At 52.0% G+C, this 19,320-nt stretch overlaps 1 protein-coding gene across 1 annotated transcript in view; it reads right to left on the bottom strand.

Annotated features, from left to right (window-relative positions):
- Positions 1-19,320, bottom strand: part of LOC105699087 (titin homolog) — a 36,886-nt gene that overhangs the window by 13,344 nt on the left and 4,222 nt on the right. Inside the window, exons 3-15 of the mRNA XM_023433927.1 lie at positions 18,770-19,058; positions 18,173-18,353; positions 17,840-18,090; positions 17,409-17,766; positions 17,152-17,334; positions 16,875-17,072; positions 16,656-16,795; positions 16,253-16,589; positions 15,888-16,166; positions 10,715-15,671; positions 9,540-10,632; positions 3,081-9,444; positions 76-2,717 (exon numbers count right to left, since the gene is read on the bottom strand). Coding sequence (XP_023289695.1) covers positions 76-2,717; positions 3,081-9,444; positions 9,540-10,632; positions 10,715-15,671; positions 15,888-16,166; positions 16,253-16,589; positions 16,656-16,795; positions 16,875-17,072; positions 17,152-17,334; positions 17,409-17,766; positions 17,840-18,090; positions 18,173-18,353; positions 18,770-19,058 — 17,272 coding nt within the window. The remainder of the gene's footprint in view (positions 1-75; positions 2,718-3,080; positions 9,445-9,539; positions 10,633-10,714; positions 15,672-15,887; positions 16,167-16,252; positions 16,590-16,655; positions 16,796-16,874; positions 17,073-17,151; positions 17,335-17,408; positions 17,767-17,839; positions 18,091-18,172; positions 18,354-18,769; positions 19,059-19,320) is intronic.

Below are 19,320 nucleotides of genomic sequence, written 5' to 3' on the forward strand. Positions count from 1 at the left end.
TATTTTTTTCCTTTGCTCGGGTGATAGATGAAATAATTCCTGGCTAATGGTTGATAATAATAAATAATGTCCTACCGCTTCGGCGTCCCTTTTCTCGCGGTCCTTCGGGGCATCGGCTTGGGTCGTGAAGATCTCGGAGGACCAGGAACTCAGCTTCCCTGGGATCCTTGCTCGGCGAACCGGAGAAGTGTCCCTTTCGTGTAAGTGAAGATTCACCGCTCGGATCTCTTTCATTCTGACATCCGCGACGTAACGAATTTCAGAGATTGGTCTCACTTTTTCTGGAGTACACCACTCTTCTAGTCGTTGCGTCTGGTATCCCGCCTCTTCGTCTTCTGGCCCGAATGAAGATGTTTTCGCTAATTCGCTTTTTGGCAAGCCTGGTTCACTGATCGAGTACTTTTCGATTGTATCCACCTCGGATCGTCTTCTCCTTTTTTTTCCTTCGATTTTCTGCGTATCGTTTTCTTGAGTTCTTTCAGTCAGGTTGTCATCTGCGCGATGCTCGTCTTCGGTCTGATCTTTCCTTGCGCGACGTTTGCGCTCCTCTTTTTTCAGGCAATCCTCTCCTTCCTGTTGCAATCGCTCCATCACTTCTCGTTTCCTTTCTTCGCGGTCCGTCCTCTTCATCGCTCGATTGGTTTCTCTTTGAGATCGAACTCGCTCTTCTTCAGCGATCAGCTGTTTCTCGGTGCGTCTCTTCAAGCGCTCCTCATCCTCGCGCATTTTTCGCTCTTCCACGACTCTCTTTTTACATTCTTCCTCCTCTGCCTGCTGCTTCCGTTTCCGGTCCTCCCGGTTCTGAAGCTCGAGTTCTCTCCGCTCGGCTTCCTCTTTTCTTGATTGCTCGTCCTTCTCTCTCTTTAGACGGTCGGCTTCCTCCTTTTCCGCTTTTTCTTGCTCAATTTTTTTGCGTTTAGCTTCTTCCTTTTGCATGTTCTCCTCTTTTAGTTTTTTGGCTTTCTCGGCAGCTTCCTGAGCCTTTCGCCGAGATTCCTCCTCTTCCTGTTTAACTCGCTCGGCCTCCAATTTTTTTTTCTTCTCGAGCTCTTCTTGTTTCTTCCGCTCAGCTTCTTCCTCCTTCTTTCGAGCCTCTTCTTTCTTTTTCAGGTCCTCCTCCTTTTTCCGCTGTTTCTCAGCTTCCTCCTTCTCTAAACGTTCCTGCTCTTCCTTTTTTTTACGCTCCTCCTCTTCCCGCTTGAGACGCTCCTGTTCTTCCATTTTCTTGCGTTTCTTTTCCTCGCGCTTGACTCGTTCTTCCTCCTCTTGTTTTTTCCGTTCCTCCTCCTCGCGCTTCAGTCGTTCTTCTTTTTCTTTTTTTATGCGTTCGGCTTCCTGTTTCTTACGCTCCTCTTCCTCTCGCTCGAGACGTTCCTGTTCTTCTTTTTTCTTTCGTTTCAGCTCCTCTTGTTCAAGACGTTCCTGTTCCTCCTTTTCCTTCCGTTCTTGCTCCTCTCGCTCAAGTCGTTCTTGCTCTTCTTTCTTTTTTCGCTCAGCTTCCTCCCTTTCAAGACGCTCTCGCTCCTCTTCCTCTTTTCGTTCACGTTCCTCTCGCTCCAGCCGCTCCAGTTTCTTTTTCTTTTTTCTTTCACGCTCCTCTCTTTCAAGACGCTCCTGCTCTTCTTTCTTTTTTCGTTCAGCTTCCTCTTTTTCAACACGTTCTTGTTCCTCTTTTTTCTTTCGCTCAATTTCTTCCCGTTCAAGACGTTCTTGTTCTTCTTTTTTCTTTCGCTCGCGTTCTTCCCGTTCAAGGCGTTCTTGTTCCTCTTTTTTCTTTCGCTCGAGTTCTTCCCGTTCGAGGCGCTCTTGCTCCTCTTTTTTCTTTCGCTCAAGCTCTTCTCGCTCTACACGTTCATTCTCTTCCTTCTTTTTGCGCTTGTTTTCCTCTTTTTCGAGGCGTTCTTGTTCCTCTTTCTTTTTCTTCCGCTCAAGCTCTTCTTGCTCTAGACGTTCCTGTTCTTCCTTTTTCTTCCGCTCAAGCTCTTCTCGTTCAAGGCGTTCTTGTTCTTCCTTTTTCTTTCGTTCAATTTCCTCTCTTTCGAGGCGTTCTCGGTCTTCCTTTTCCTTTCTCTCGCGTTCCTCTCTCTCAAGTCGTTTTTGTTCTTCCTTTTTCTTGTGCTCAAGTTCTTCGCGTTCAAGACGTTCTCGTTCCTCCTTTTCTGTCCTTTCGCGTTCCTCTCTCTCAAGACGTTCTTTTTCTTCCTTTTTCTTGCGCTCGAGTTCTTCGCGTTCAAGTCGTTCTCGTTCCTCCTGTTCTGCCCTTTCGCGTTCCTCTCTCTCAAGACGTTCTTTTTCTTCCTTTTTCTTGCGCTCGAGTTCTTCGCGTTCAAGACGTTCTCGTTCCTCCTTTTCCTTCCTTTCGCGTTCCTCTCTCTCAAGACGTTCTTTTTCTTCCTGTTTCTTGCGCTCAAGCTCTTCTCGTTCAAGGCGCTCTTCTTCCTCCTTCTTTTTTCGTTCCAACTCCTCCCTTTCCAGACGTTCCCGCTCGTCTCTTTCCTTTCGTTCACGTTCCTCTCGATTGAGACGTTCCTGTTCTTCTTTTTTCTTTCGTTCCAACTCTTCTTTTTCTAAACGTTCTTGCTCTTCCTTTTTCTTTTGCCTTTCAAGCTCATCGCGTTCGAGACGTGCCTGTTCTTCCCTTTTCTTTCGTTCCTCAAGCTCAAGACGCTCCTGTTCTTCTTTCTCTTTCCGTTCAATTTCCTGTCTCTCAAGTCGCTCTTGTTCTTCTTTCTTCTTTCGCTCAATTTCCTCTCTTTCAAGGCGCTCTTGCTCTTCTTTCTTTTTTCGTTCAATCTCCTCTCTCTCTAGGCGCTCTTGCTCTTCTTTCTTTTTTCGTTCAATCTCCTCTCTCTCTAGGCGCTCTTGCTCTTCTTTCTTTTTTCGTTCAATCTCCTCTCTCTCTAGGCGCTCTTGCTCTTCTTTCTTTTTTCGTTCAATCTCCTCTCTCTCTAGGCGCTCTTGCTCTTCTTTCTTTTTTCGCTCATTTTCTTCTCTTTCAAGACGCTCTCGTTCTTCCATTTCCTTTCGCTCAAGTTCCTCACGATCAAGACGCTCTTGCTCCTCTCTCTCCTTTCGCTCACGCTGTTCTCGGGCAAGACGCTCCTCTTCTTCTTTTTTCCTTTCGCGTTCCTCACGTTCAAGATGTTCGCGTTCTTCTTTTTCTTTTCGTTCACGTTCCTCGTGCTGAAGACGCTCTTGCTTTTCTTTCTCTTTTCGTTCAAGCTCCTCTCGCTCAAGGCGGTCTTCTTCTTCTTTCTTTTTTCGTTCAATTTCCTCTCTCTCTAGGCGCTCTTGCTCTTCTTGCTTTTTTCGCTCAGTTTCCTCCCTTTCAAGGCGCTCTTGCTCTTCTTTCTTTTTTCGCTCAATTTCCTCCCTTTCAAGGCGCTCTTGCTCTTCTTTTTTCTTTCGTTCAATTTCCTCTCTTTCAAGACGTTCTTGCTCTTCTTTCTTTTTTTGCTCAAGCTCCTCTCGCTCGAGTCGCTCCTGCTCTTCTTTTTTCTTTCGTTCAATTTCCTCTCTTTCAAGACGTTCTTGCTCTTCTTTCTTTTTTTGCTCAAGTTCCTCTCGCTCGAGACGCTCCTGCTCGTCTTTTTTCTTTCGTTCAATTTCCTCCCTTTCAAGGCGCTCTTGCTCCTCTTTTTTTTCTCGCTCAATACGCTCCTGCTCTTCTCTTTTCTTTCGCTCAATTTTCTCCTTTTCAAGGCGCTCCTGCTCTTCTTTCGTTTTTCGCTCAATCTCCTCTCTTTCAAGACGCTCTAGCTCTTCTTTCCTTTTTCGCTCAAGTTCCTCTTGCTCAACACGCTCCTGTTCTTCTTTTTTCTCTTGCTCGAGCTCTTCTCTTGCAATACGCTCCTGCTCTTCTCTTTCCTTCACTCGCTGAGCTTCTTCTTCCAGTCGTCGAGTCTCTCGTTCCTTTTCTTCCTTTTCGCGCCGAGCAAGTTCTTCCTCGACTTCTACTTCAGCCTCTTCTTCCTCCATTTCAAGGTCGTCCCCAGGAGTGCTCTGACTCGTTCTTATTTCCTCGGAGTAGTCAGTCCCTTCCGGGTGTAGTTCCTCTTCTTCAGGAGGCAGAGGCGAAGCAGCTGCAGCGACTATCTTCTCTCGAACAATTTCCATCGCAATCCTCACAGCTTCCAAAGGCCTTTCCAGATGTTCCAAGTACGTCACCGGAGATTCCTGAATGGTAACGATGGCCTCTCCGAGTTCTCGCAGAGGTTGAATCAGCTCATCCAAATTATCAGCCTCCTCTTCGGCATGTTCCGCGACACTCGCCGCCGTTCTTTCCACCAGCACCGACATGAACCTCTCCAGCTCGAAGAGAGAATCTACTACCGCTTGGGTAGCCTCTTCATGGTCGACCGCCTTTTCAGGAAGCTCTTCAGCCTCTTCGGCCTCTGCTTCCTCTTTCAAGATGGCCGAGAAAGCCGCCTCGACGTTCACCAATGGATCCACCAGAGAACGCAAAGCATCGTGGACCGTCACATTTTCTGTCTTTTCAGCTTCCTCTTCGCCTAGTTCACGAAGAACGAGACTAAGCTCCGTGTCAATGTCCACGATGGCTCTTTCTATTTTTTGGACCGGTTCCAATAATCTAGAAACGACGGACCAGTCGGCCAGTGCAAGTTCTTCGAGTTCTTCGACATCTAAAGATTCCGCCGCGTCTGTTTCTAAAATCTGTTCTTCAGTTTCTTTCATCTCGGCAGGTGCGACTTGCGTCGGGACCAAGGTTTCGGTGGCGATCTCTTCTTGTTTAACTTCTTCAGCTTCTGCGGCATTTTCGGCAGCAACAGCAGGAAGTTCCAGCGAGGATGCTGTTTCTGCGGGTAACAGAGATACCGACTCCTTCCCGATCTGCTCGATGACCTCTTCAACTCTTCCTTCGGTCGCGATCGAAGATTCAAGGGCGGAAACGTGTTCGGCAACTTCTTCAACTTCTGTTGCTGCTTCGACAATTTCAAGGGCGATCGGCAACTCGGCAGGTATTTCTTCCTTCGCCAGTTCTATGGACTCTGTTGCCGCTAGTTGAGTACTTTCTTCGATTTTAATTCCTTCGATCTTTGCTGCACTCTGGACATCTTCAGCAACGAGGAACGGCACGGTTGCTTCTTCAGGTACCACTTCGACGGTCTCAACAACCACCTGTTGAGCAATCTCACCTGCAACTTCACCTTGTGTCACAATCGCGGATTCGATGACTGATTCCTGCTCTTTCGTCTCTTCAACTACTACGGCAGCTTCCTCAACTTCAGTGGAAACAGTGAACGGTGCAGACTCTTCTTCCTTGGATATTTCTACCGATTCTGCGGCGATCTTTTCGACGACTTCCTTGATTTCGCTCTCAGTTGCGACCAAGAATTCAGCAGCTACATCCTGACTCTTCCTTTCTTCAACTTCGGTCGTTTCGAGCACCTCGACAGCGGTTGACAAATCCGTCGTTGGTTCATCCTTCGATGGCTCCACGGATTGGACTTCGACTTGCTCAGTGGATTCTTCAACTTTAGACTCCGTGGCAATGGAAGATTCGATTGCAGCGACGTGTTCCTTCGCTTCTTCAACTTCTTCCGCAGTTTCTACAGCTTCCGCGATAACAGCCAAGGCTGCCGCAGCTTCTTCTTGTATTACTTCAACAGATTCTGCAGCTACTTTCTGGCCCGCTTCCTCGACATTTTCAGCAATTGACGTTTCAACCGAAGTAACTTGCTCAGCTGATCTTTCAATTTCTGATACCGATTCTGCGCTAATCTGTTCGACGACTTCCTCTGCTTTTCCTTGGACCGCAACCGAAGATTCGGTAGCTGAAACCTGGTCCCTCGTCTCTTCAACTTCTGTTACAGTTTCAGATATTTCGATGGGAACCTGAAGTGATGATGCTACTTCTTCAGTTAATACCTCTACCGACTCTGCACCGACCTGTTCAATAACTTCCTGCACCGTGTCTTGAGTTACGATTGGAAGTTCAACACTCGACAACTCTTCTTTGACTTCCTCGATTTTTATTGGCGCTTCAACTGCTTCAACAGGGACAGCCAAAGTCTCCGTTTCCTCTTCCTTCACCACTTCAACAGATTCTGCTCCGATTTTCTGAGCTGCTTCCTCGACTTCGGTAGCAATCGATGTTTCGGCCGGAGAAACTTGCTCCAGATTTTCTTTAATTTCTTCGATAGATTCTGCGCTGATCTGTTCTACGACTTCCTCTGCTTTTCCTTGAATTTCAACTGCGGATTTAATAGCTGAAGCCTGTTCACTCGATTCCTCTATTTCTGCCGCTTTTTCGGCATTTTCTGCATCGGCTGGTAAGATTGTCGTTATCTCGTCCTTTATCATTTCGACTGATTCTGCTCCCACGTGTTGAATAGTTTCTTTCACTTCAACTTCGGCAACGATCGGAGATTCTAGAGTTGGAACTTCTTCCTTCACCTCTTCAGTTTCTACGGCTTCTGCTGTAGTTGACAAAGCTGTAGCGTTTTCGTCTTGCAGCACTTCTACAGACTTCACTCCACTTTGTTCCAGAAATTCTTCAACTTTACTCTCTGTTGCAATTGCGGTTTCAATTGTTGAAGTGTGCTCCTGCGTCTCGTCAGAAAGAGTCGTTTCAACCGTTTCAACAGCTGTTGACAGAGTAGCCGTTACTTCGTCTTTTAATGCTTCTGATTCTTCAACCCTTTCCTCAGGTTTACCTTCAGGGGTAATCAAGGATTCGGTTGCGGAGGTGAGTTCTTTCTTCTCTTCAACCTCTGTTGCCGTTTCGACTGCTGAAATAATTGCTGACATGTCTGTCGCTGTTTCGTCTTTTGCTACTTCTACAGATTCTACGCCAATTTGTTGAATCTCCTCTTCAACCTGGCCTTGGACTGCAACTGAGGATTCGACAACGGGAGCAAGTTCTTGCACTTCCTCGACGGCTACAGCAATTTCTGCAGATTCAGCTGCAATCAGTCCATCAGTAGCAATCTCGTCCTTTGATATTTCTGCAGATTCCACCCCGATCTGTTGAGTGATTTCTTCAACCTGACCCTGAACTGCAACCGAAGACTCAGCAGCAGGCGCGAGTTCATGTACTTCCTCCACTGCTGCAGCTGTTTCAGCGGATTGAGTTGCCATCGACACATTAGTAAGTACTTCATCTTTTGTTATCTCCACAGATTCCACTCCGACCTGTTGAGTGACCTCTTCAACCTGACCCTGAACTGCAACCGAAGACTCAGCAACAGGTGCGAGTTCATGTACTTCCTCCACTGCTGCAGCTGTTTCAGCAGATTGAGTTGCCATCGACATATCGGCAAATACTTCATCTTTGGTTACCTCCACAGATTCCACTCCGACCTGTTGAGTGATCTCTTCAACCTGACCCTGAACTGCAACTGAGGACTCGGCAACAGGTCCGAGGTCTTGAGTTTCCTCAACTGACACAGCTGTCTCTGCAGATTCAGCTGTAATCGGCACTTCGGTGATCACCTCGTCTTTTGTTACTACTACAGATTCTAAGCCGACTTGCTGAATCGCTTCTTCAGCGCGACCTTGAAGAGCAACGGAGGATTCGGCAACAGGAGCTAACTCTTGGGTCTCTTCAACCACTGCGGATGTTTCTTTAATTCCAGCCTCGATAGGTATGGCTGCAGCAGCTTCGTCAGCTATCACTGAGATAGATTCAAGTCCGATCTGTTGAACCTCTTCAGCCTCTTTTTCTCGAACCGCGACCGAAGATTCAAGTACCGGAGCAAGCTCCTGAACCTCTTCGATAAATGCAGCTGTTTCTGCAGTTTCAGATGCAACCACCAAGGATGCCGTCGTTTCATCCCTCGTCGCTTCAACAGCTTCCACTCCGATTCGCTGGACCTTCTCTTCATCTATTTCCCGAATCTCCACCGATGACTCAGTAATAGTAACATTTTCTTCAGTCAGGATCTCAGCTTCTTGGAAAATTTCAACAGAGGTGCCAACCGAAGCGACCTGCTCCATGCTCTCTTCAAGTTCCACCGCTCCTTGGACAGCTTCTACCGGTGACTGTAGTGCTGCTTCCATTACTTTGGCATGTTGCATTTCAACTTCTTCAACAACCTCTTCGACCCCTGCTTCGATCATTGGCGAACTCTGGCGTTCTCCAAGGACCCCGCCATCGGTTGCCCCCTCGACGATGGCCTCGATGAGCTCCTCCAGTGGTCGAGCTGTGGCTTGCTGAATGTCGCTTCCCTTAATATCTACCAGGTCTTCAGGAACTTCCTCAACACGAGAGATCTCGGCAACCTGAGGAAGATCTTCCAGGGACTTTTCTTGACACGTCTGCAAGGCGACGTTCAACCGGCCGATCGCTTGCAGCGTTTCTTCAAGAACGCCCTCGGTGGCTGTGTGTGTTGCAACTTCCCCGGACCCTCCAAAAGAGGCGACAGGATGTTCACCAACGTCTTCCTGCCATTTTTCTTCGGCTTCTCGTAAAGCTACGACGGACTTTCTCAGGTCTTCCAGCAGGACTGTCGCCGACTCGACTTCAGGACTCTTCAGCATCGCTCCTCCTTCCGTCTTCGCAATTTCGACGGCGTTTTCGAGCACTACAAGTTGTTGCGTTAACGATTGCAGATCTGCAACTTCCTCGTTCGGAACTTGAAGAGGTTGTATGGTAGATAAAACCGGGGAAATGGACTCCTGGAGGGACTGTAACTGAGCGAAAAGGACACGAGTCTGCTCCACCGGAAGTGATCCGACCTGAGCGGTCTGCAGGGATACCGTCAATTTATCAATTGCTTCTTCAACTTCTTCAAAGGCCGTTATGGTAGCCGTGTGTACGTCGATAACCGCAGAAAGTGCAACGGGAAGTTCGCTTACTTCTACATATAACTGTTGCTCGGCAGTCTTCATCATGGCGACCGACTGTCGCAGGTTCTTCAGCAACGACGTCGTCTTCTTAATATCAGAAACCTTTTCCGACAGATTTCCTTGAGTCTGGGTCTCTTTCACAGCAGTTTCGAGGACTTTCAAGTGTTTCGTTAATAGTTTCAGATCCACGGATTCCTCCAGGAGTTCCTGAGGAAGGCCGAGAAGAGTCTCCGGTTCACCGGATAGCAATGGCGAAATCGACTCCTGCAGGGATACCAGTTGTCCGTGAAGTTCTCTCGCATCTACAGGACACTCTATTTCCCGACTCGCCACTTCAAGGACCTCTTCCACCAGAACAAGAGTTTCGACTTCGGTGACCGCCACCGTCGAGGGAACATTATCCGGAGCCTCGACAAGGGCCTCTTCAGGTTTCTGCCCAGCTCCCACTAGTTCTTTCACGAGCTCTCGAATGGCGTCCAGTGGAGGAAACACTGCGGAGAGGGTCTCAATAATGGATGGTCCAGTCGCTTCGTGTTGCAGTTCATCCTGCAGCACCAGAAGAGAGGAGCACAGTTCTCCAGTGCAGTCCCCAAAAACTCGAAGAAGCTCCGCAGTCGCTGGAGCGAGTGGTTGCTGAAAAACATAATCACGCAGAAAAAGGATTTATTAATAAAAAATATTAAGTGTAGTCTATATTTTTTTTCAAGACGTTTTATTGAATAGATTACCAAGGAAGTGGTTGTTCCATCTTCTTGGCTCTGCTTCTCCTTTAGCGCAATTAGTGCAGACCTCAGCCGATTCGTGGGATAGAGGAAGCCTTCCACGATGGCTTCTTCATCAACTGGTCTCTGCTCGGGCTGGCCGAATTGCGTCTGGGCCAGGACGATCTGCTTCCTGAGAGCCTCCAGAGAGTCTTTGACGATTCCAGAGGTAGCGTCATCAGCTCGTTCTTCCAGGGCCAAAATGGCGCCTCCCAGGTGCTCCAGGGGCAGGACCATGCGACTCCTCAGGGTGATGCTCGGTCTCCTGGAGTAATCGGTGCCACTGACCCTGCATTGAGCCGAACCCATGGCCTCGTCCAGGGACACCAATGCTCGAGAAATCGGATCCGAGGCCCTGCCACTTTTTTCCGTTCTCTCCAGGGTCAAGGCCAAGGAGGTCCTGAGTCCTTCCAGAGCCTGGCAGATGACGTTCCTCCTCTCGTCCAGAAGAGCGACCTCCGGAGCAGCACTCCGGCTGCTCCTGACCACGGACAAGCTGCTTTGGAACTCTATCAATGGTCCCACCAGGGCATTCAATTCCAAGACAACCTCTCGTTGGAGGTCCAGCTGGTCCAGGTCCTGGCCAATGGATTCCAGGACCTCCCAGAGAGCATCCAGGGGCTCGACGATGATCGACGCCACGTCGCTTTCCACGGACTTCTGCAGGTTCTCCTGGACTAAATCTCTGGTGCACTCTCTCACCACCTCGAGAGGTTTCGTGACCTCTTCGAGGACTCGCAGGACTCGCTGCTTCGCGTCGATCTCTTCGATGACTAGAGGGACCAGGGAGTCGATTTCCTGGAGGACCTCGAGGGAGGAGTTCAGGGCCGACTCGCTGGCCTCGCTGAGGCTCAGCTTGATATCCCGAAGAGGCTCTTTCAAGCGATTCAGGATAAGCAGCTCCTGGATCACGTGTTTGTTGGGTCCTTGATTTTCAGAATCCAGATTCTGGGTGCTGAGAGCGTTTCGAAGCTCGACCAGGGGTTGGGATAATTCTTTCAAGGCCAATACGGTCCTCGCCTCCTCTTCGCGCTTCTGGGCTGCCTTTTCGTCATCGGATCTGTAAAACAGGACTCGGTATTATTTTCCTAGAAAAAAGGACAACCATTGTTAAAAATGATGTTTTAGATCTGGAAACGCACCTTCCAGTCTCCGGTTCCTTGCTCCTCGATCGTGTCAAAGTGGTGGCAGTCTTCCCCAAGGTGTTCATCAGGGTCTCGAGACAAGTGGCGGTCTTCGAGGCGTGTCGACTCCCGGCCAGCTGTTCGAAGTCCTCCAGAGTGCTGTTGAGAGATGCCGCGGCTCTGTGCAGTCTGTCACTGGCGGATTCCCTGATAGGAGGCGAGTCCGTTATCGGCTTGGTCTCCTCGCCGATAATCTCACCCAATTGGCCTTGAAGTGGAGCCTGAAGATCGGCTACCTCCAGGGAACTCGCCGCCTCTCCCAGGTCCCTCTTGTAACGCACCTGCTCGACGCACCTGGGAATCGCGTTTTCGACTTCTTCGATAACCTCCAGGACGTTCTTCAGGTTCGCAGACCCTGGAGTCTCCCTTAGTGCCTCTTCAACGACTCCGTGTAGCTGCCTCACGGGAGAATCCAGATTCTCCAGGACCCCAAGGTCGCTCGTCTCTCTCTGAGTCGTCAAGGCGACCAGGAGCTTCTTCAAGGGTCTAGTAAGCTGCCCGAGATTTCCCAGCACCTCTTCGTCAAATGCCACCTCGGCTGCCAGCTGTTCAGGGAACGAAGTGGCAAGAGCCACGTCAGTGACGACTCTCGTCAACTCGCCTATGGAGTCCGTAAGAGTGTCCTCTTCGACAGGTTCCTTGTCCTTCTCGATCTTTTCACTCTTCTCAGCCTCCTGTCTCTCATTTTCTCGAGACATGGCGCAGAGCGAGACGCGAATCGCCTCGAAAATTTCGGGAATTTTCCCGCTGGCCGTTTCCAATTTTCTAGGCTCCTGGACGGTTTCCTTCGCATGATGGATCACCTCCGCCATTTTCCCCAAGTCCCTCTCGATGTCCTCCAGGACCTCCACGGTAGGCAGGATGGCCTGGACGCCGGCAACCTCCACCAGATCAAGGAATATCGCCTTCAAGCGTCGAAGAGGGTCCTCCAGGGATTCCACTATACTCCACTCTTCGGAGTAATCGGATTTCTGGTCCTCGCTGACAACCAGAGCCTTCCTCAGCTTCAACAGAGGTTCCTTCAGCCCTGCCAGCTCGGCAACCACGTCTTCGTCAATAGGCGGCCGCTCTAGAGAGGCCAAGGCTACGAGGGACCCCACGTTGTTCCTCACCTCTTCAAGATCCAGGATGATCGAGGATCGACGCTCCTGAAGGTGCTCCAGGGCTCCGGAAATCGCAGAATGCACCGCACTTAGCGGCTCGGCTATGATCCCAGGAGTTAATAGTGCTATCCCGGAAGGTCTCCTCCTGGTCCCCGCCTGCCGAAGAGCTCGAGGAATGCTTTCCTCCAGGTCCTCCAGGACTGCGATAACCGATGCGACGGATTTACCTGCAGGTCCCTTGGACTTCTCGTGCTGTTGGACCACCTCGACGACGCTCTTCAGCTCACGAAGAGGTGCCACCAGCTTCTCCAGCATGGACGCCTCCAGGGGTGTTATCGAATTCGAGGAGAGCGATAGCTGCAGCTCCAAGAGGGAGTCCTTGAGGTCGTGGACGGTCTTCACCGTCTCTCCCTCCTTCAGGGTGGTCGCAGTGTGTGCCACGTTGGACACGCTTTGCCGAAGATCCAGCAAGCTGGCCGCCATTTCGGATCCCCAGAAGAGCTCGTCGTCGATCACCCCGGTATCGCTAAGAACTCCACTGACGGCAGATTGCACCCCAATCAGAGGATCTAGAATTTTCTCCGAGAGGTTTCGAGGTTCCTCCACCGATGGGGACCTCGACGACCTGGCCTTGGCCTCGTCCCTTTTCCCAGAGTTTCCCTCGGATCGCCTTCTCGACCTGCCGTCCACCTCCTTGGCGAGGTCGGCGAGTCGCTCGGAGAGCACCGAGATTCCTCTGGTTTCTATCAGTTCCAGGGCGTGTTTCAGGCGATTTAGGGAGTCCACGTAGAGTGGACTACCTGGGGCTAAGACGCTTTCGAATTTACTCGAGCCGATTTCGGACTGAATCGAGGATATCGCCTTTTTCAACGCAGCCACGCTGTTTCTGGCCCTGACCGGAAAAGAGGGGACCAGGCTCTCCATGGAACCGCTGACGAGCAGAGATTTCTGCCGGACGAGGTCCCTCCACTCTTTTATCAAACATTCCATGACGTTCTGCAGCTCCCTCGAGACTTCCGACCGCTCCTCAATATCCTCTTCGGCTACCTCCGCGCGCAATTTTTCGGCGATCGAGACCGCGTTCGAGAGCGACCTCACCTGGCACCTGATCGCGTCGTCCGAGTCGACCTTGTCCGGCCAAAGAATCGCTGCGATATTTTCGAACTGTAGAGAAACCTCCTTGACTAGGGAGTCGTTCCTCAGGATCTTCCCAGCGACCCAAGCCCTGCTTCGTAATTCCCGAAGACTCCGCGAAATCTCGTGGATACCACCTTCAGGAAATCCGGCGGATTTCTCCTTGACCTCGCGAATCGCCTCATCTGCCATTTTCGAGACCTCTTCGAGAACTCGCGAGGCCTCTTCGTCATTTGCGTTAAGGTCGCCAATGGATCCTGCGAGCCTTCCTGCGTTCCCGACGCACCTGAAGAGACTTTCCAAAGCATCCGTTGCAGCCGCTTCGGGGACTTTTTCCAGGACGATGCCAAGGCTTCCCAGGATCCTCTCCAGGGGCTCCTCGAAGACCCTGCGGACAAGGACCGCGTTTCTTCCATCGAAGCGAGAGGAGATTTCGACGAGGCTTTCCGCGGCGACCTTGAACCTCTTCATCTTCGCCAGGACCCTCTGGTCCCGCTGCACCTGCAGCTTCTCTCGAAATTGTTCGATCGTTCGCGTTACCAGACCTCGAGTGTTCTCCAGCTCGGCCAGGTTCGTCTCGGCGAGGGCGTCCTTCAGGGTTTCCAAGGCCTCCGTCAGCTTCGGAAGTCCCCATTCCTCGGATCGAGAATTGAGCCTGAAGGACTCCTCGTTCAGTCCGTCGATGGACCTTCCAAGGAGTATTATGGTCTCCTGGAGGGTTTCCCTCTTCCTGGCGTCCTGGACTACGTTCTCCAGGGTCTTCTTCAGCTCCTCCTGCACCCCTATCAGTCGCGCCTTCTCAAAGTCGAATCTCTTCCCCGGCAGACTTTCCACGGTCTGCCCGAGTCTCTGAGCGGACAGGATGAGCTCTCTCGAAAATTCGTCCTCCCTTCCCGAGATGGAGGTCATCTCCTCTTCGAGGTTCGCCACGGTCCTCGTCAGGGCGGCTACGTGGTTCTCGGTGCCTCGGTAGTCAAGACCAGGACTCCTCTCGTCCTGGCTCTGCACGATGACGTTGAGGCTCTTCAGCTTGGTCCTCAGCTCCTCGACCGAAGGTCCTAGATCCTCGATGAGCGAATCCTTTCCTGGTTCCTGGTCAGAGGGAGCATCTTTAGTCCGTGCAAGGGTACCAGCGAGACCCTGAAGAGGCCTCGACAAGGACTCTACGATGACCGTGTCGGTGGAGCTCATGGATCCGGTATCAGGATCCACCGCGACCCTTCCCAAATAATCGCCGAGTTCCCTGGAGAGGTCCTTCAGGATTGGAAGAAGCCTGGAAGAGTCATTCGGCACCTTGGATACGTCGAAAAATTCCACAGCCTCGACGAGGCGAGTCGTCGCGTGGACCATCCTTTCCAAGGCAATGGGCCTCGAATGCTTGGCCTGACCCGACAACTCGCGTTCGACCCTGACGAGTCCTGCGGCTATCTCGTCGATGGGGTCCGTCAAGGACTCCAGGACGATCGAGTCGGACTCCGCGGTCCTAGCGCTTTCCTGTCTCTCGATCAACTCGGTCCCCCTTAACAGCTCCTCTACCGGACCCCCTATCGTCTCCAACAGGGAGATCCTGATGACCTGAGCCAAGGATGTGTCCCCAACGGACTGCAGCGCCTTCGTCTCGATCGCAGCGACCTGGTCGCAGAGATTTCGGATAGGACGAACCACGCGCTGCGAGATCCTCTCGTCGCGGATTTTCGGGTCCGCCGAGTCCACCAGAGAATCGGGGTCGATCAAGGCATCCCTGATCACCAGGACAGGTCTCAAGAGATCACGGATGCTGTCCAGGAGTCGCTCCTTGTTACTCTTCGTCCGATGGACAGCCTTCTCCTCGTCTTCTCCCGATTTCCCGGAGACGTTCCCTCGTTTCCCCCCACTGGCCCCGGAGGACTCCTCCGAGCTGGTCTTCGACAGGCTCTTCGTGGGCCTCTTCCCTGAAGAGACCTCGTCCTGAGACCTCTTCTTCTTCTTTCGTTTTCTCGATCTCCCAGCCTCGTCCTCGCTGGCCGCGGCGGTCGTTCGGTCTCCCTCTGACTTGGGTTTGGATCGACTGGTCGCCGAGTCGAAGGAGGATGCGAATTCCGGACTGGAGGTGCCATCGAAGCTGACTCTCCTCTTCCCTGGCCGAGAGTCCTGATCCTTGGCTTCGTTGTCCGACTTCTCGCTCGCCACTCCGGAAAAGGCACTGAAAGCATCGGCGAAAGCCTCGCTGTCGTCTCTCCGGGACTGGTCCAGGTCCGGTGCAGCCTCCCTCGCACTGTGATAACTCTCGGATTCCAACCTGGGACTCTGGCATTCACTAGGTCGCGGACTGGGACTCTTTGCGCTGATCGAGGTGAAGGCGCTCAGCTCGCGATCCTCCCTCGACGAGATGCTCCCAGATTTTTTCCTAGGGGGTCTCTTCGGTCGTTCGGGATCCGCCGTGGGAGAGGGCCAGGAGGGACCATTCGCCTGCTCGTGGAGCTCGACCTGGTCGAATCCCGGAGACGACAAGGCCTCCGTTCGGTCCTCCATCATCGACATGCCCTCCACGTCGGCCTCGGTTCGCAGGTCGTCGGAATCCTCCGCCGAGACGAAGTAATCCGGCGAGACGTCGATCACCACCGCCTCCATCAGCAGGTTCCCGGACGTCGAGGTCTCCTTCACGAATCGCATCGGCGGCAGCTCGATCACGTTGTGCTCTGGCAAATGGGAGTTCACGATGGCGCGTAAATTTCTATAAATTGTTAATAGACCCTGGACGTCTTAATAAAAATTCTGGTATCACAGGAGATCTTCGGGGTTAGAAGGATGCAAAATTTATTGAATTATTGATTATCGATCACGGATTGATTCTAGGATCTTTTTGGTAGTGCCGTAGGACCAGGGTGACAAGCCACACTTTGCGGACGGCTTACCCGAGACGTGCTCCGACAACTGGTCGGCATACATCTCGACGATCTGCAGAGCCTCCTCTTCGGTGAGGTCTGGCGTCTCGTAGAGACTGACCGATACCTCTTTCCCGTCGAAGCTGAAGGAGACTTCTCCTCTACCATCCAGGGTGACCGAGTGATCCGTGTGCGGAGTCGTATCGTGGAGTTGAGAGGTTCTCTCCTCGTGGATCGTCGAGAGCGAAAGGTTGCGGGTCAGCTCGTGCCCGGGGACTATCTCCACTTCCTTCCGCACCGAGACTCGATCTGTTATAAAAAATAATTATAGACATTGATACAAAAAAAAAAAAAAATAGCAGAGTTTCCTTGGGTAGAAGGGACGTTCCTCCTACCTTCGAAGCCCAGAAGAGACGCCGAGCTGCTGACTGTGCCCATGCAATTCGTGGCTTCGCAGGTGTAGGTCCCCAGACAGCAGGTGCCATCTCGACCTGAGACAATCCTGTGGATATCTCCAGGCTTCAGTTCCTCGCCATCCTTGTACCACTTCAAGACCGGCTGAGGAACGCCTATCACTTTGCACTCCAAGTTAACGGCTCCTTCATTGGACAGTAAAGCTCGGAGGTTCTCCAAGAACTTCGGCTTCTTGAAGTGCCTGGGGATGACGAGCTTCAGGAAGCACGCCGTCACGCTCTGGCCGAAGTTGTTGCTGGCGATGCACTTCCATTCGGCCTAAAATAAATATATCCGTGAAGATTGTAATATACGATCCCGTCGCGGGATTATCGCTCGTCCTACCTGGTCCAAAAATTCCAGTTTGCGAATATCGAGATGGCAAGTACCGAGGGACTCCTTCATGACCTTGTATCGCTCGTCGTTTTCGTTTACCGGTTCGTCGTCCCTGTACCACGACAGTACCGGCTCGGGTGCAACGCTGACTAGAGATCCATCAGGAATATTAAGAAAATTAAAGACGACGAGAAAATTTCGGTGGTTTCAGGAGGGAAGGTCGCAGACCTTGGACGGTGAATCGGAAATCCTCGTTGATCTTCGCCTCGCAGCTCTTGAGGCCCTTGATGAATTTCGGGGGCTGGTTGGCGCTCAGAAGCTGAAGACGCTCCTCCTCGTTTAGCTGGTTTTGGATGTCCTCCACCGTCAGCTCCGCGGTGCTCCTGGCTTCGCCCATGCAGTTCTTCGCGATACAACAGTAGGACCCTGAAGTCCCAAGCAAAATAACCGCGTTTAGAAAAAATCCGCGGGGTGGGTTTCAGGATTCAAAGGCGAGAGGCGTTACCCAACGAGTTGGTCCCGGTCAGCTGGTAGACATCCCCAGGTCGAAGCTCCTGTCCATCCTTGAACCATCGCAAGAGAGGAGTGGGGAATCCAACCACCTTGCACTCGAAGGAGACCAACCCCTCCTCCGTGAGGACCGCCCTGAGGCTCTCCATGAAGCGAGGCTTCCTGTAGTTCTTGGGAACTGGCACAGCACGAGCCTCGTTAAAAGAGCCACCCCATGGGTCGATAAAGATTCAAGAAAATTTCGAAACCTACTGGACATTACAACGTGGCAGCTCGTGAACTGCTTCACGTTCTCCAAGCTGGTGGCGACGCATTTCCACTCGCCCTGGTCCATGGCCTCCGCCGGCTTGATCTCGATGGAGTACCCACCAAGGCCATCCTCCAGGAGGTGGTACCTACCACCAGGCTCGACTCGGCCAGCCTCGTTGTACCAATTGATCGCCTTTGGCCAGGGTGGAACCTGGACCGAGCAAGAGAGCGCGAGGCTGTCGCCGATTTTGCAGTCCTCGTCCTTCAGGGGCAGCCGAAAAATCGGAAGCGGTCCCGAGGGCTCCAGGGTATCGGCGGGTTTCAGGGATCCCTCTCTACTGCCTCTTCCCATCACGTGGACCTAAAAAAAAAATAACACCCCTGAAAATAGTATCCGACTACAAGAGGATCTTCTATCCACCCTGAAGACTAACCCTGGAAGAGGAGTAAGTCGTCCCCATGCAGTTCACAGCCTCGCAGGTGTAGGTCCCCAGAGAAGTGGGGTCCTCAGGGTTGGCCGTGAGGGCGAAGACATCTCCGGCTTTGATCTCCTCGTTGTCTTTATACCATCTTAAAACAGGAGTCGGCACTCCGACGACCTTACACTCCAAGGAAACCGTCCCGGTCTCCGTGAGAAGGGCTCGAAGCTCCTCGACGAATTCCGGCCTCTTGTACGCCCTTGGCACTGTAATCGGCACAAAAATGAATATACATTTTTTAACTCCCAATATCCCAAGAAAAACAATAAATCAATTTTGCGATCCCACCTATGACGCTGAGGTAGGCCGTGCAGGACGACCTCCCTCCCAGGTTCTCCGCCATGCAGGTCCAGTTCCCCTCGTCGTCGATCGTCACGGGAGACACGTCGATGCAGTAGAAATTCCCCTCGTGGACAAAGGAGAACCTGGAGTTCTCCCGGATGGGCACGTCGTTCCTGTGCCACGTGACCTGTGGATTAAAAAAAAAAATTAGAAAAAAAAATGTCAGAACAATTCCAGAGGATCCAAGCCGAGAGAGGAGCCCTGCCGGACTTTATTTGGAGGTAAGCTTGACACGGCTCGCAGGGAAAGGCAGATGGCCGAGGAAATAGCAATAAAAAAGGAGGATGGCTCCGGAATTAGGATCGAGGGTCCCCGTCGTAATTCCGCGAGGCGTCTCGGCGCAGACATAAGGACCGCGTGCTTCAGGGCTCCCTTCCGGGTTATTGGCCGGTCTTCTGGCTGCGTGCCTAGATGCGTTATTGCGTTCCCCCTAAAAGGCGCCTCGCCGAGTCGCGAGGTCCGTCGAGATCGGACAAATTTAACCGGCGGTCCATTTGGAAGGGATTCCCGGAGGCTGAGCCGAGGTCCGATGGAAGGGCGCACCTTGAGGTCGGTCGAGCTGCGAGTCTCCACCAGGAACCTGGTCCTGGTGCCGACCTTGACCGCGAGGTCGCACAATCGGCGTACGAAGAGCGGAGGATCTCCGTCGTCGGTGCTGGGCTCGTCGACGACCAGGCGGATCCTCTTCGAGGCGCTGCCGAAGACGTTCTTCGCGATCAGCGAGTAATGGCCAGCGTCGTCTCTTCTGGACTCCTTCAGGGTCAGCTGGACGACGTTCTCTCGGGTCTGCACTCGATATCGGTTCGAAGAGACGGGCAGCTCTCCGCGGATCCTGTAAAAAGTGTAGGAGAAAAATAATAGGACGAAAGAAACGAAGAATTAATTAACAGAGTCGGTGCAACGAATAGTTCGTTTTCTGGGTCCGAGAGGAGGCCGGGGAACAAGAGGAGCCTTTTACCGGCCTACGAGAATAGCAGAGCGAATGGACGGCAGGTCCGTCGTCTCTGCCATCGGGGAGATCGTTGCCCCGGAAGCGGAAGCGATCTAGGGGTCTCTGTAAACTCTGGTATTCGGCCAATCTGGCCGAAGAGAGA

The sequence above is a fragment of the Orussus abietinus genome, unplaced genomic scaffold, assembly GCF_000612105.2.
Source record: "Orussus abietinus isolate OABI.00-Male unplaced genomic scaffold, Oabi_2.0 scaffold3, whole genome shotgun sequence".
Lineage (NCBI taxonomy): Eukaryota > Metazoa > Arthropoda > Insecta > Hymenoptera > Orussidae > Orussus > Orussus abietinus.